This window comes from Aspergillus brunneoviolaceus (genome assembly GCF_003184695.1).
Source record: "Aspergillus brunneoviolaceus CBS 621.78 unplaced genomic scaffold BO95scaffold_9, whole genome shotgun sequence".
In the NCBI taxonomy this organism is placed as follows: Eukaryota; Fungi; Ascomycota; class Eurotiomycetes; order Eurotiales; family Aspergillaceae; genus Aspergillus; species Aspergillus brunneoviolaceus.
In genome coordinates this window covers 389,040-401,757 of record NW_020290739.1, presented here as the reverse complement: position 1 = coordinate 401,757, position 12,718 = coordinate 389,040, and the positions used below count along the sequence as shown (strand labels likewise).

Below are 12,718 nucleotides of genomic sequence, written 5' to 3'. Positions count from 1 at the left end.
TAAAAAACTTTTTTTTATAAATTAAATATAAAATAATCTTTTAATTCTTCGCGACGCGCGTAATCTAAAGATTTAAAAAAAAAGATCTAATTTAAAAAACTTATTTTAGTTAAAGTATTATTATAGTTTATAAAAATCTAAAAAATAAAAAAAAAACTTAATAATATTCTCTGAAAATAAGTCAGATAACTATAATTAACTTATAATTCTAAGACTATTCTGCAAATAATAAATATAGAAAAATAAAAATAAAAAATTCTATAAAAACAGTTTGTTTTATTTTAAAATATATTTTTATATAAATATAATTTATTATATTTTAAATACAGCTAAAGCGCCTGCTGTATTTTATTTATTTTAAAAGATTTAGTAAGCAGAAAATTATATTTTAAATCTAGAATTATAGAGATTAGATTAATTAGATTAATTAGATTATTCTTATATTAATAAAAAAAATCTAAAAAAAACTTTTATAAAACTTTCTAAAAAATATAATATCTAGTATTTAATTAGATAATTGTTAAAAAGTATAATTACCGAGAAAAACTATATAAATAATATTATATAAATATTATAATATAGTTTTAATTCTTCTAACTTATCTATTTAATTTATTTAATCTATTTAATCTGCTTAACTTATTTAATCTATTTAATTTATTTAATCTGTTTAATTTACTTAATCTGCTTAATCTACTTAACCTGTTTAATCTGCTTAATTTATTTAATTTATTTAATTTATTTAATTTATTTAATCTGCTAAATTTACTGTTTTTAACTGCTTATTATATAACTCTAAATCTATTTAAAAATTTTTTTATTTTTAAATTTTTTTATAGTTCTTTAAGCTATGTCTTGTCTATAAATCTAAAAATAATCTAATTAAATAATCAGTTAAGAATAAGAAAATAAATTATTAAAATACTATTAACTTATTATTTATTTTATTATTTTATTTATTATTATCTGTATCTGCCAGCCCGCAACTTAACAGCAGATTTCTTTTTAAATTTAATTTATAATATAGATAATTTAGCTTTTTTAGATAAAAAATAAAAATATAATAAACTATTTAAGCTAGAATAAGAAGAAGAATAATAAAATAAAAATAATATATTTATTTTTAATAATTTAACTAGTAATAAATATATAGTTTTTCGGTTATTATATAATATAACTAAAGTATACAGTCCAAACCAAACTATAATTATATATATTTATATATATTTTTTATTATAAAAGTAATAGTTTTATAAAAAACTAAATTTTATTAATACTACTAGAATTTTCTGATTAATTCTTTTAGATAGAGATAGAGAAGATACTAATATTTTTTTTAATTATTATTTTTTAATTTAAAAAGCTTATTTCTATATATTTTTAAATAATAGTTAAGATAGTTAGATTAATAACTACTTAATCTAGGTATATCTTAACTATATTAAAGCCTAAATAGATATAGTAGAAGAATCTTAATACTAAAAATAGTTAAGATAATTAATTATCTGTTTTTTAGCTATACCGCGGTCAGGTATAAAAATTTTTTTAACCTAGCTATAATCTGGCGGTTAGGTATAAAAATTCTAATTAACCTAACCTGACCTGGCCGTTAGCCACTCTATATCTAGCTAATATTATTAAAAATATTAAAAAATTTTATTTATTCATTTTACTAAAATCTAAAGTCGGCTGGATTATAAATATAAAATGTTTTATAAATAATATAATATATTATAATAGATTAGTTAAATATATTTATATAATAGATTAGTTAAATATATTTATATAATAGATTAAGTCGGCTTTAAACTTTTTAAAATTATTAATAAATTTAGTATTAACTAATCTATTAAATGAATTTATATAAAAAGTCTAAAATTTAATATAGATAAAAAATCAGAAAATAAACATTTATAGTTATCATATAATACTATAATAATATAAAACAAACTTTAAAAATTTTTAGTAAATATATATATAACTGGTGTTTTAAATATCTAAATTAAAAAAATATATTATTTACTAAATTAGATATTTTTAATTAAATTAAAAAGATAAATTTAATACAGCTATTTAAATCTATAAAATTTATAACTATTTATTATAAATAGTAATTTTATTTATTATAGAAAAATTATATAACTATAAAAAATTAAATAAACAATATATTTATTTTAGTTTTTATGTTTGAAAAACTAAAAAATTTAATTAAAGCTTTAATAATATATTTAAGATAATAGATAAAAATAAAAAAATATAAGTAGAAGCTATTATATATAAAATAGAAGCTACTGTCTATACTATAAAAAATTAAAAATATACTATAAGTAAAATGAAAAACTTTTATAATAAAAAGATAAAAATTAGAATTACTGCTAAAAAACCAGCCGATATGAAAAAAGCAAAATAAATTGATATAATTAAAGTAAAATTAACTAATATAAAAAAAGCAACCAATTTAAATTCTAAAATTAATTTAGTTTATCTAATTTTTTATAAATAAATTTGAATAATTTAGTTAACTTAATTTGTGTGTTTTTTAATAATGGAAAATCTACAAATATAAGTCTTAATCTTATAAATCTACAAATATAAGTCTTAATTTTATAAATCCTAACTTAAATTCTTTTATATTATATAAATAAATTTAAAACTAATATTTAATATAAAAGTCGCTAAATCTAATTCTGCTGAAAAATATATATAAAATAGTTTATAATCTTTCTAATTTTTCTACTAATATTACTACTAATATTAATAAAATCTTTAAAGCAGATAAAAAACTGCTATAAAATGAATATAAATTTAAAAAAATTTATTTTAATTAATTATATTTATAACCCCTCCGCAGACTCTCTTAAAAATATTATAAAATTAAGTATAAAGTATTAATAATATTAAATAAAAAAGCTTATGTCTTTTTTAATATGTTGGCTTCGAGCCTTCGAGAAAGCGATGAATGAATAACTGATTATTGATTTTTCTAAGGTTCACTAGCTTGACTGCCTACATGACATCGCCAGCCCGAAGGCGGTGAGAGAGGGCATTACTCCTCGAGGAGTCGAATGCAACATAATTTATTAAAAAATAATTTTTTAGTTAAAAATATTATTTTTTTATTAGTATTTTTATTAAAAAGTAGTTATTATTTAAAGACCTCTTACTTTACTAAAAAAAAATTAATTGTTAATTTTTATATATCCGATATTTTTATATATATATATTTTATTCTACTTAATTTCTTATTTAATCTATATTTTTTGATATATATATATATATTCTTCACGTGTTTTATAGAGTCGATAATTTTTTATATATATATTTTATTCTCTTTGATTTTTCTTTTAATTTATATTTTCTTTAGTATATATATATATATTTTATATATTCTATATATCCGATATTTCTTTATATATATATTTTATTTTATTTAATTTTTTATTTAATCTATGTTTTTTTAGTATACAGTATCTTTTTATATATTCTTTTTATTTTTCTTATTTATCTTATTTTATATATTTGCTTACTTAGCAGCCGGAGAGATTATTATAGTTTTAATGTCTACTACTATAGACTACTTTTCTTCTACTGTCTCGGGCAACTTTTAATATATTATATAATAGTATAAACAGAGAATAACAAGCATGCTTGATTGATTATAAGATCTCTTGCCCCAGTCGGCTTTACCACGGTCAACAACTTATTAAATACTTAAAAAATAAAATACAATAAAGTAAAGAAATATAAAAGAAAATGAGATTTTAATAATAAAAAAAGTAATCTATAAAGCTATATGGAATATTTCTACTTATATAAAGGGCTTGGTATTATGTGCCGCAGAAATATTCTATATATACTTAAAAAATAGTTCAGATAAACTGTGTTCACCGCTCATATGCAACCTGACTAGTCCACCCGCTTACTAAGTACATCATTAGTGGTATGTTTGACCACCCGTAGAACATGTGCTAAATCGACTCTAGCATCCCAAAGCTCCCTTACTGACCTCACTTACTTCAATTATCCTTCGAGCAGCCAACACCTCTCTCCATTCCTACCTATCAAAAACTGATCTAGCCACGCTCATAGCATGTCTCGTCCTGGCACTACCTTATATGTCACCGGCTTCGGGCACGGGACTCGAGCTCGCGATCTTGCCTACGAATTCGAACGGTACGTGCCGCTCGTCGATTGCCTACTCGCTACTATATCCAACAACTCGTCTCCTCAAACGCGAAAACACTCGACGGAGTCTCGCAGTATCGCAGGCGAAGCTGTTCACTTTTTCCCGTTTCAGAGAGATTCTCTCTCATTGCTGCTTTGTGGTAGTGCTGTGAGCGGAATTCTCCGCCAAACCCAATACTACCACCATCTACCTGTTCAACATTCTCCCGAGTGAAATTTACATTGTAATGACTACTTGGGCTTTAATTGTTCCTGACGTTTCTTGTAGGTATGGCCGACTTGTGCGTTGTGATATTCCAGCACCGCGAACTCCGTCGAGCAGACTGTATGTAACCAAGCCATTCCAGACTCTTCACCTTGACTTACGTCGGCAGGTTTGCTTTCGTGGAGTATGAGAGTCGCCGTGATGCAGATGATGCCTATCATGAGATGCACAATAAGCGAATTGGCCGCGATGATTTACTGAAGATAGAGGTTTGTCATCCGGCTGCCCACACCATGAAAACATCAATTAACATGTCAAAGTGGGCTCGGACTCCCCCTTCTGCCTCCTGGCGTTTTGACTCTGGTCGCGACCGTCGGCGTGACCGTACTCCTCCCCGCCGTGGCCGCTCTCCTTCGCCTCGACGCAGCCGTGGCGATTACTCTCCACGCAGGGATGAAAGGTATGATCGGGAGTATGACCGCCATGATCGTGACTACGAGCGTCGGGACCGTGATTATGACCGTCGGGACCGTGATTATGACAGACGTGAACGTGAACGGGAGCGTTCTCGTGATCGCTCCCGTAGCCCTGATGAGAGAGATCGTGATGTCAAAGAAGGTCGGGAACGCCGCGATGATGAGCGAGAACGAAACGACGATGATCGTGAAAACGGACCAAATGGCGAGGAAAGAAAAGGTTAGCCGTCTAACATTCAACCTTAACAAGATACTGATCCCTCTGAAGTTGCCCCGTTAGACCCCTTGGCTTCTGCTCATGATGAACTGGACACCGCGGAGTAGGTTGCTCTCCTGCTTGGCTCGCTGATACCCAGAGTCGTATATCAGGCCGTCCTGGTATAATGCCTTGCCTATGGGAGATGCGAAACCCTCAACACCCTCGGAAATTCTACCGGTAATCAGCTTTGACTTTCTTACCTCCCCCCTATAACTGCCCAGTGCTTCTTGATCTTTTAAGCCCTAGAGCTTGTAGTGCCTTGGTGTTCCCCGTGTTTCCCCTGTCCCCCTCATAGCTGCTACATGCTTATTGGTATACCTATGATCGTTTCATTCACCAACCCGTCCCGCCTTGTTTCATTCAACGATGTTATTCATCGTAGGTATGAAGCAAAGACTCCTGGTTGGGAGAGGGACGGCGCGGTCTAGATGGTTTGTCAATTTGTTATTTATCGTGGTCAGCAGCTCGAAACTTTGCCGAACGAACGTCGAGCGAGCCTCTTTCCTATCTTGATTTAACGCCAGCTTTTGTCGTCCTTTAACCCTCCTAACGATAACTGGCGGCCAGTTTCTTCGTCCTCGATTCGCAAATTAATATCACTCGATCTTTCCTCATCCCTCCCTCGTCCTACTCGTCCGTCCGAATTTCCTGATCAACCCTTTTTTTTCCGAAACGGTCTGCCGTAGGAGCCGTAGCTTGTACTCGAGACATCTGATTCTACTTTGCAGAAAATTTTGAGGAGCCCTGGTAAGCGTCCTTGAGAATATCATATTAGCTTTTGCCAAATAAGACGTAGATAGATGCTAGTTGTATCAAATCCTTTTATCCCCTTTGTCTTACCAATCCATGGTTTTGGATGATTGTCCTCGGAATCATATGAGAATATCCATAAATTTACAAAAACGCGCTGCTGCTTCTTTCTTGGGTCTGTATGTGAAGCTATAAGTGGCTATTATAATGTCACCGAGTGCTCAGAACCATGAAAGCCGACTCGAAAATAATCCTTTCCACCATAGTTTCAAACTCATAGGCGAGCCCTCAAAATGGTTGCTGGCAGCTAGGAAGAATCTTCTAGACATGTTAGGACACGTAAGGACCTTGATTAAAGGTTATATTTAGATAGCACTATGACTAAAAACGGGGACTTTGGGATTTGCAACACGAGATCTAAGAACATAGACGAAGCCCTCCTTGCGTAAGAGTCCTGGATCGAACGAACTATTGCATTTTCTCGTATGTAGCCATGAGCGAACCTGCAGTATATAGTCAATTTCCCTATGCATCGGTATAGATCAATTGCAATGAACTTACCAATGAAAGTGGTAACTAGGCGAGATCGAACTTGACAAATATCTTCGGGGACCAGCCAAATCGTCGCCCCGAGCTTTCGTGCTATGCTAATACTCAACTTAGCGTTGGCATAGGCCTCCTCCTCGCTCCGGCCAGGCGTCACGAGCTCATAGTCAACGTAACTGCTCTTCATGCCATTAAGCACATCAAGTAAGAAGATACCGGATCCAATAGACGGATCCTTGAAACTGCGAATTGTCGTAGTTCTTCCTCCCCTTCGGGACATCTCATTTGCCCATTTTATCATCTCTGCATCAGTCATCTCGCGTTTGCCCATCCGTTGTGCTAGGCCGGAGAGAGTTATAGTGATATCTTTTCGCATGAGTTGCCAGACCAGCCCCAACGTAAGAGTCCTTTGGCCATCGGTAATATCCGCTCCTTGCACACCGACAAGGGAGAAACCAATGTGTTTACCAAGCTCGATTGCATAATTGGTGTTCTCGACTGCCTTGAACCGCATCATTTCTCCGCCAGACGTCGGAGGCTTGTTGACATGTTTCCAGTTCACACTGCCAGAAATTACCTTATCATACGCCTGTAGCAGGATGGTTCCATCGCGTAGGTCATCGAACAGTGAGTTGACAGAAGGCTGTACGTCGAGGGAGTTTAGCCAAAGAGTGAAAACTCTGGCCTCTCGTTCGCCCTCAGCATCGAAGTCCTCAACCTCGAGTTTCTCTTCTTCTGTAATCGGGTCAAGACCAGGAATTGTGTTGAACAAGTTTGCCACAAATGCAAGATTAAGCTTCGGATTCCCTGCAACCAACGAAGTAGGGGTCAGGAACTTTCGACAATCGAGCTTTTCCGCATTTGTCAGAACATGTTCAGCACGTTGAACCAAATCTTGAACTCGAAGGGGATCCCTCGAGCAGATCTCAGGCGCCAATTGATTGAGTAGTATGGTGTAGTTCTCCCCGTCTTTCACATCGGTTGAGAAATTTGTAACTCTATGTCATGTTAGCTGAATATTTTTGCCAAATCTCCGTGGATTAGTAGATTAGTCCTCGATCGGCCTAGTCATCGAGGTGGACGGAGATTGTGCAGTCTGGGTTCTGGTGTGAGGCATCATACCTTCTATCCCACTTTGCATTTTTCAAGTGATAGTTGAACCAACGTAGCAATATCTGCTCCGGAGGAAGGCGAAGGAACTGCTCCAATGTTTCGTCTTCTTCAAGCAGCCGGTAAAGCTCCGGATGCAGTTTTATGTCAATCTTTCCGAGGAGACCTCGGCGAATGATTTGCCAAATGAGGCCCAGAATAAGATGCTCACGAACTTCGATTATATCGCCGCTTCCTATGTTGACAACTGAACACCCTATTCCCTTGGCGGAGTTGATGACGATGTTGTTATTCTCGGTCATGTGGAAAGCGTTCAATTCCTTTGTTCTCTTCCCAGGCTTGTTAAGAACACGCTCATCGATCGTGTCTGGAACGCTGTCATTGATAAGCTTTGCTAGCACTAAACCGTCCTTGCATTTATCGAACATCTCAAAGGTATCGGTAGGAAAAGGTAGAGAGTGGCCGATGTCTGGGTCCCCTGCGAGAACAGCATTGATATGCCTGGTGAATTCGGTCCTCTCATCTTCGTTTATAGTGTGTGTCACATTTGCAGACGAGCCTTGTACATGGATTTTCCCACCGATGCTCCCCTTAGAGACGTGGCGGGACTGCCCAGTGACATTTCCTGGTATGACTGCTGCGGGACCATGGCCACCAGCCTGATTTTGCGCTGTTGCAAAGCGAACTTTGGAGATGAGCTGCCGATTTGCGTTAGCATCATTGACGAAAGTGCTTTTCAGGATACTAACATCGACGTAGTCCTCCAGTTCGACGCGGCGGGAACTGTCCAACTCGACCTCTTTCAAGGCTTGGCGTACGACATCATAAGGCTTCCGTTCCGTTTGTTGCGTTGCCTTGATCACAGTGGCCTCGTCGAGATAGCCCCTGTCGTCGACATCCAGCTTCCGAAACGCATCTTGGAGGGAGAAGATGTCTGCCTGGTCGAATTGCGGGAATTTCCTGAGCCATGGTCAGTAACTCCGCAGCTTTTACTCGTGGTATCGATGCGAACCTCTGTAGTTTGAGCACGTTCATTTTCTCCTTGTGGTCTCCCTCGACCTCGAAGAAATAGGCTTCTTGAGCAAACTGAAAGTTCAAAGATTCAGAATCGCAGCTTGAGGGGGAAGATACTAAACGTAAGTATCAGTAGGTGACCGGGTTAGCACTCAACGTTTAAGTGACCTTGATGGGGGTAAGGAGCTGCTGGTATGATGAACGAAGGAGACTCCGTGGGGTTGGTTGCCGTCTGGTCCTCGAGGTAGAACTGCACTAGTGTAGGAACCCAATGACAAGGCGGGGTTAGGATGGGATGACTGGCATAGCTCACTAAGTTAGGTTACCGGGAATTACACAGAAGAACTCTTAGAATCGGTCAGATTGGAACCGCGTGTGTAACTGGCCTACATGTTGGCTACCTAGTAGTCATTATAAATAATTTACCTGACCAATGTATTACTATTCACAAAAAGATAGATATAACCACGGTATGTCCCTAGACATACATAAACATTAATCTGTGCATATAGTATCTGGTCAATGACGTAGAACGTGTAAGCGGCTGCTGCCGGATGCCGGCTGCTGCTGCCTAATGCCTGATGATGTCGCCGTCTTAATTACCGACTGAGCTCCATTTTTGTTCACTAGATAAACCATCATCCTTGATGACTGATAAGTGATTGACAAACAATAAGTTATGTGGCATATGTGACTAGTCATTCACCCGCCAAATCGTAAGCACCTGCAAATTGACATAATTTATCCCTGTGTACGAGGAGGTGGTCAGCTACGAAGCTTTTGGGCGGCTGATCCACAAAGCCTTAGTTAAACTGCCAACAAGGCCAGAAAGCACGGATGAATATTTGCGATTCCGAGCACCCTCTGCGATTTAATACAAGCACCTAGGCCTCTGAGATCTTCCAGCCTCGTCTGATACTGTCTTTTTATCATTTCATCTGACGTAGGCGCATTGGCTTTTGCCACGAGACCACGAGCTCTCCTGAGCTTCATGCCAAAAGAAAGCCAACGGGGTCCTTTCCTAGGGGCAATTTCGCCTTGGAGTAGCCCCCAAAGCTCGACACCCTTGTCTACTACAGACAAGCAACACGATATCCAGAATATACTGAAGCAATCACAAGGACAAGACCATGCTGTCACGCATAGGTACAGACTCAGCTTACACCGTTACCCTGAAGACTGCCCGCCCTTGAGTGTCAAGTGGTTTTATGCAGTGGACTCTCCGAAAAGGAAGCCGGAGCTGTCTACCAGTGCTCGGAACAAAGAAGATCTCAAGCTGCCACCCCCCAAGAAATTTGTGCAATTCTCAATTAGGGACTCTCATGCCATTGAAGAAGCTTTCCAAAGAATATCGGACATCGAGGTTGAAAATGAGAACTTTAGCCACGAACAAGCAGACCCTGGCTGTTCACGCTTTCCAACTAAGGTTTCCGTGAATGAAGACTTTTTATTCGATGTGAACGTGGAAAATAGGGAGCTGGCGCCAACGTACTGGGTAGGCCCCATATATGAAGTGCGCCGAGGGACATGGTTCTTTCAGGAAGGATCGACTATGAAGCCATGCGAAGAGAACTTAGCAACACAGCTTGAGGAGGGATATCTGAAGTTAAAACCCTGGCGATGCTCGGACACCGGTCGCTCTCCATCAACTGCTTCGTCGACAACACTTAGTCACCAAGGTAAGTCAAGAACGCGCAAGTCAACAGACTGAATCGCTCATTTTGTCAAACAGATTCTAGCCCCCGTGGTACTTCCGGAACCAGTAATGAACCAAGGGATTATCGTTTGTTCGGCGCTTATATGAGCAATATAGTCACATATCAAGATGCTTCCACTGCGCTGCTGACAAGTGATGACTTTATGTCCAGGGTCAGCACTACTGTATACCAAAAGCTGGGTGCTGTCGCAGGCACAAAACTTATACGTGGCTTCAATGAAGCGAAGAAGCCCACAGATTCATCAAAATGTGGCACTCCACCAAAGCAGACACACGATGGGCTCAAGCGTCGCACCAAACTACCAGGGCAGCTCGAAGTAGAATCCAAGTTGTTGGGTTTGACCGAATTGACTGGACCAGACAACCCCAGTCTAACGAATACAACAACAGGGTCTGCAACCAAAGAGCCGTGTAATGGGGCAGATGGTCGCTCGGAATTGGCCGAGCTTGAAGAGCAAGTGCGTACTCAAGATCAGAAGGAGATGGAGGCATCAAAAGACCCCAATGAAGATCGAGATCGGGAGATAGATCACTTGGTCCTAGTCACTCATGGGATTGGACAGCGCCTGGGCTTGCGCCTAGAAAGTGTAAATTTCATACACGATGTCAATGTTTTACGCAAAACGATGAAAAGTGTTTATCGAGCATCACCCGATCTTCAAGCCTTCAACTCGCAATTCGCTGATAAGCATGAAAACTGCCGCATCCAGGTCCTACCCGTGTTAGTCTATTTGGCCCCTCCACATTGCGATACCACCCTTCATATCTAGCCTTGGCCGAGCCTCTCAATGGCTTGTGTTCTTATGGAATCCACGTACTGATCCAGTATTTGTCATAGTTGTTGGAGACATATGCTCGATTTTCCCTATCAGCGAATGGAGCAAAGTCGGAAGGAACTCGACTTAGCGGATGCGGAGGCTCCCGAAGATGCAATACCAGCATACCCTACTCTATCAGATATTACACTCGACAACGTGCCTGCTGTTCGGAATCTCATATCCGACCTGGCTATGGATGTTCTGCTTTATCAGAGTGCGTATTGTGAACAGATATCTCACATAGTGAAAGGGGAGTGCAATAGAATCCTGAGGCTTTTCAAGGAGCGAAATCCTTCCTTCAAAGGCTCAGTGAGTCTTTGCGGCCATTCTCTTGGTAGTGCAATCCTCTTTGATATACTCTGCCATGAACCCCATGATAGCCATCATGCAACCCCCTCGGTCAATGCCAGACAGCCACAATGTTGTCGAGATTCTTCTTTAGAATTTCAATGCCAGGAATTCTTCTGTCTAGGCTCCCCTGTCGCATTATTTCAGATGCTCAAAGGGAAGACTATTGCTGCGCGGCGGGTTCGAGACGAGGGACTAGCAGAAGTACCGTCCTTCCCAGAGAACTACGCATTGGAAACACCATTGCAGCCTACTCCCCAAACAAAGTCTTTTGCTTCACACCAGACTAGCACCGTGGTCGCTCAGAATGAGTTATCTGTCTCTTCACCTAAATGTGGGCAGCTGTACAATATTTTCCATCCCTCTGACCCCGTGAGTTATCGTTTAGAGCCTTTGATCTCACCAGCACTGTCATCGCTCAAGCCGCAGCCTTTACCGTCGGTAAAGAAAAGTCTCTGGGCAACATCCGGTCAGAGTCTTTCCATGATCGGTAGTCGTGTCGGCCAAAGTGTGGGATCTCTCTGGACAAATTTCACGTCAGGTGTCGCCAGCAGTCTTCTTAACCGTAGCCTCGGTCTGAGTCCCGAGGATGCCTCAACCCGCTCATCGTCCAATGCGAATACTCAAGACCCTCAGAATCTACCATCGGTCACGGGTGCCTCTGCGCTGAGTGAAGACAAAAGTCGACGACCCACACTGCTTCACTCTGATTTGGAAACGCTCTACGGAAAAATCCATCGGGACAGGATCTCAGCGAAGCAGAATTTACAAGCCAGAGAACATGCTAGCGGAGCCCCTGGAGCAGACAGTGGCTCGAAAAGGATTCTGCTAGAGGATGCCAAGGTAAGGGCCCTGAATGCCAACGGGCGTGTTGACTATAGCATACAGGAGTAAGTTCGGCGTCCCAAGTCGATTATGGTCTTTCAATAATGACAAGCGCTAACCGTCTAGGGGTGCATTCGATATATCTATGATTGCAAGTATTGCCAGCCACCTGAGCTACTGGACAGATGAGGATGTGAGCCACTTTATGCTATCGCAAATGCTGTGTAGGAGGGAACAGTCATCAGGAAGTCAAGATCGGCCCTAGCTTCTATAATGAAAGGCAAGCACTCGTAGATGTTTTGTCGTTATAATCTATCACCTCCCTGCGAGAGGCCAAACAGATGTATTAAATATATGCAATTCTCTGAACTTATTCAGAATCAATGTTTTGGGGACATGCTATCACTGGCGTCAGTGCGCATAAGGCGCGGAATAGCATATACATACCATTTACCTCTTTGATCCT

General features: G+C 38.5%; 3 protein-coding genes across 3 annotated transcripts; 2 read left to right on the top strand and 1 right to left on the bottom strand.

Annotated features, from left to right (window-relative positions):
• Window positions 1-3,894: 3,894 nt before the first annotated feature.
• Window positions 3,895-5,267, top strand: BO95DRAFT_287472 (RNA-binding protein). The gene is made up of 6 exons (XM_025581694.1): window positions 3,895-3,939; window positions 4,089-4,172; window positions 4,453-4,509; window positions 4,559-4,658; window positions 4,710-5,085; window positions 5,134-5,267. Exons 2-6 carry the CDS (start codon window positions 4,090-4,092, stop codon window positions 5,187-5,189), a joined length of 672 nt encoding a protein of 223 aa, XP_025446036.1. The 5' UTR covers window positions 3,895-3,939; window position 4,089; the 3' UTR covers window positions 5,190-5,267.
• A 1,075-nt stretch (window positions 5,268-6,342) lies between these two features.
• sac6 (fimbrin) lies at window positions 6,343-8,565 on the bottom strand (the record flags this gene model as incomplete). The annotated part of the gene is made up of 4 exons (XM_025584850.1): window positions 6,343-6,377; window positions 6,436-7,418; window positions 7,543-8,490; window positions 8,543-8,565. 4 exons carry the CDS (start codon window positions 8,563-8,565, stop codon window positions 6,343-6,345), a joined length of 1,989 nt encoding a protein of 662 aa, XP_025446035.1.
• Window positions 8,566-9,180: 615 nt separating this feature from the next.
• BO95DRAFT_439441 (DDHD family phospholipase) lies at window positions 9,181-12,644 on the top strand. Its single transcript, XM_025585736.1, has 4 exons — window positions 9,181-10,223; window positions 10,277-10,982; window positions 11,100-12,317; window positions 12,379-12,644. The coding sequence occupies exons 1-4, from the start codon at window positions 9,536-9,538 to the stop codon at window positions 12,515-12,517; spliced, it is 2,751 nt and encodes a 916-aa protein (XP_025446034.1). The 5' UTR covers window positions 9,181-9,535; the 3' UTR covers window positions 12,518-12,644.
• Window positions 12,645-12,718: the final 74 nt, after the last annotated feature.

Coding starts and splice junctions, on each gene's coding strand:
- BO95DRAFT_287472 (XM_025581694.1), top strand. CDS start 4,090: ATGTCTCGTCCTGGCACTACCTTATATGTCACCGGCTTCGGGCACGGG. Junction 4,173..4,452: donor CTTGCCTACGAATTCGAACG/GTACGTGCCGCT, acceptor CGTTTCTTGTAG/GTATGGCCGACTTGTGCGTT. Junction 4,510..4,558: donor CGAACTCCGTCGAGCAGACT/GTATGTAACCAA, acceptor TTACGTCGGCAG/GTTTGCTTTCGTGGAGTATG.
- BO95DRAFT_439441 (XM_025585736.1), top strand. CDS start 9,536: ATGCCAAAAGAAAGCCAACGGGGTCCTTTCCTAGGGGCAATTTCGCCT. Junction 10,224..10,276: donor GACAACACTTAGTCACCAAG/GTAAGTCAAGAA, acceptor TTTGTCAAACAG/ATTCTAGCCCCCGTGGTACT. Junction 10,983..11,099: donor CGCATCCAGGTCCTACCCGT/GTTAGTCTATTT, acceptor TATTTGTCATAG/TTGTTGGAGACATATGCTCG.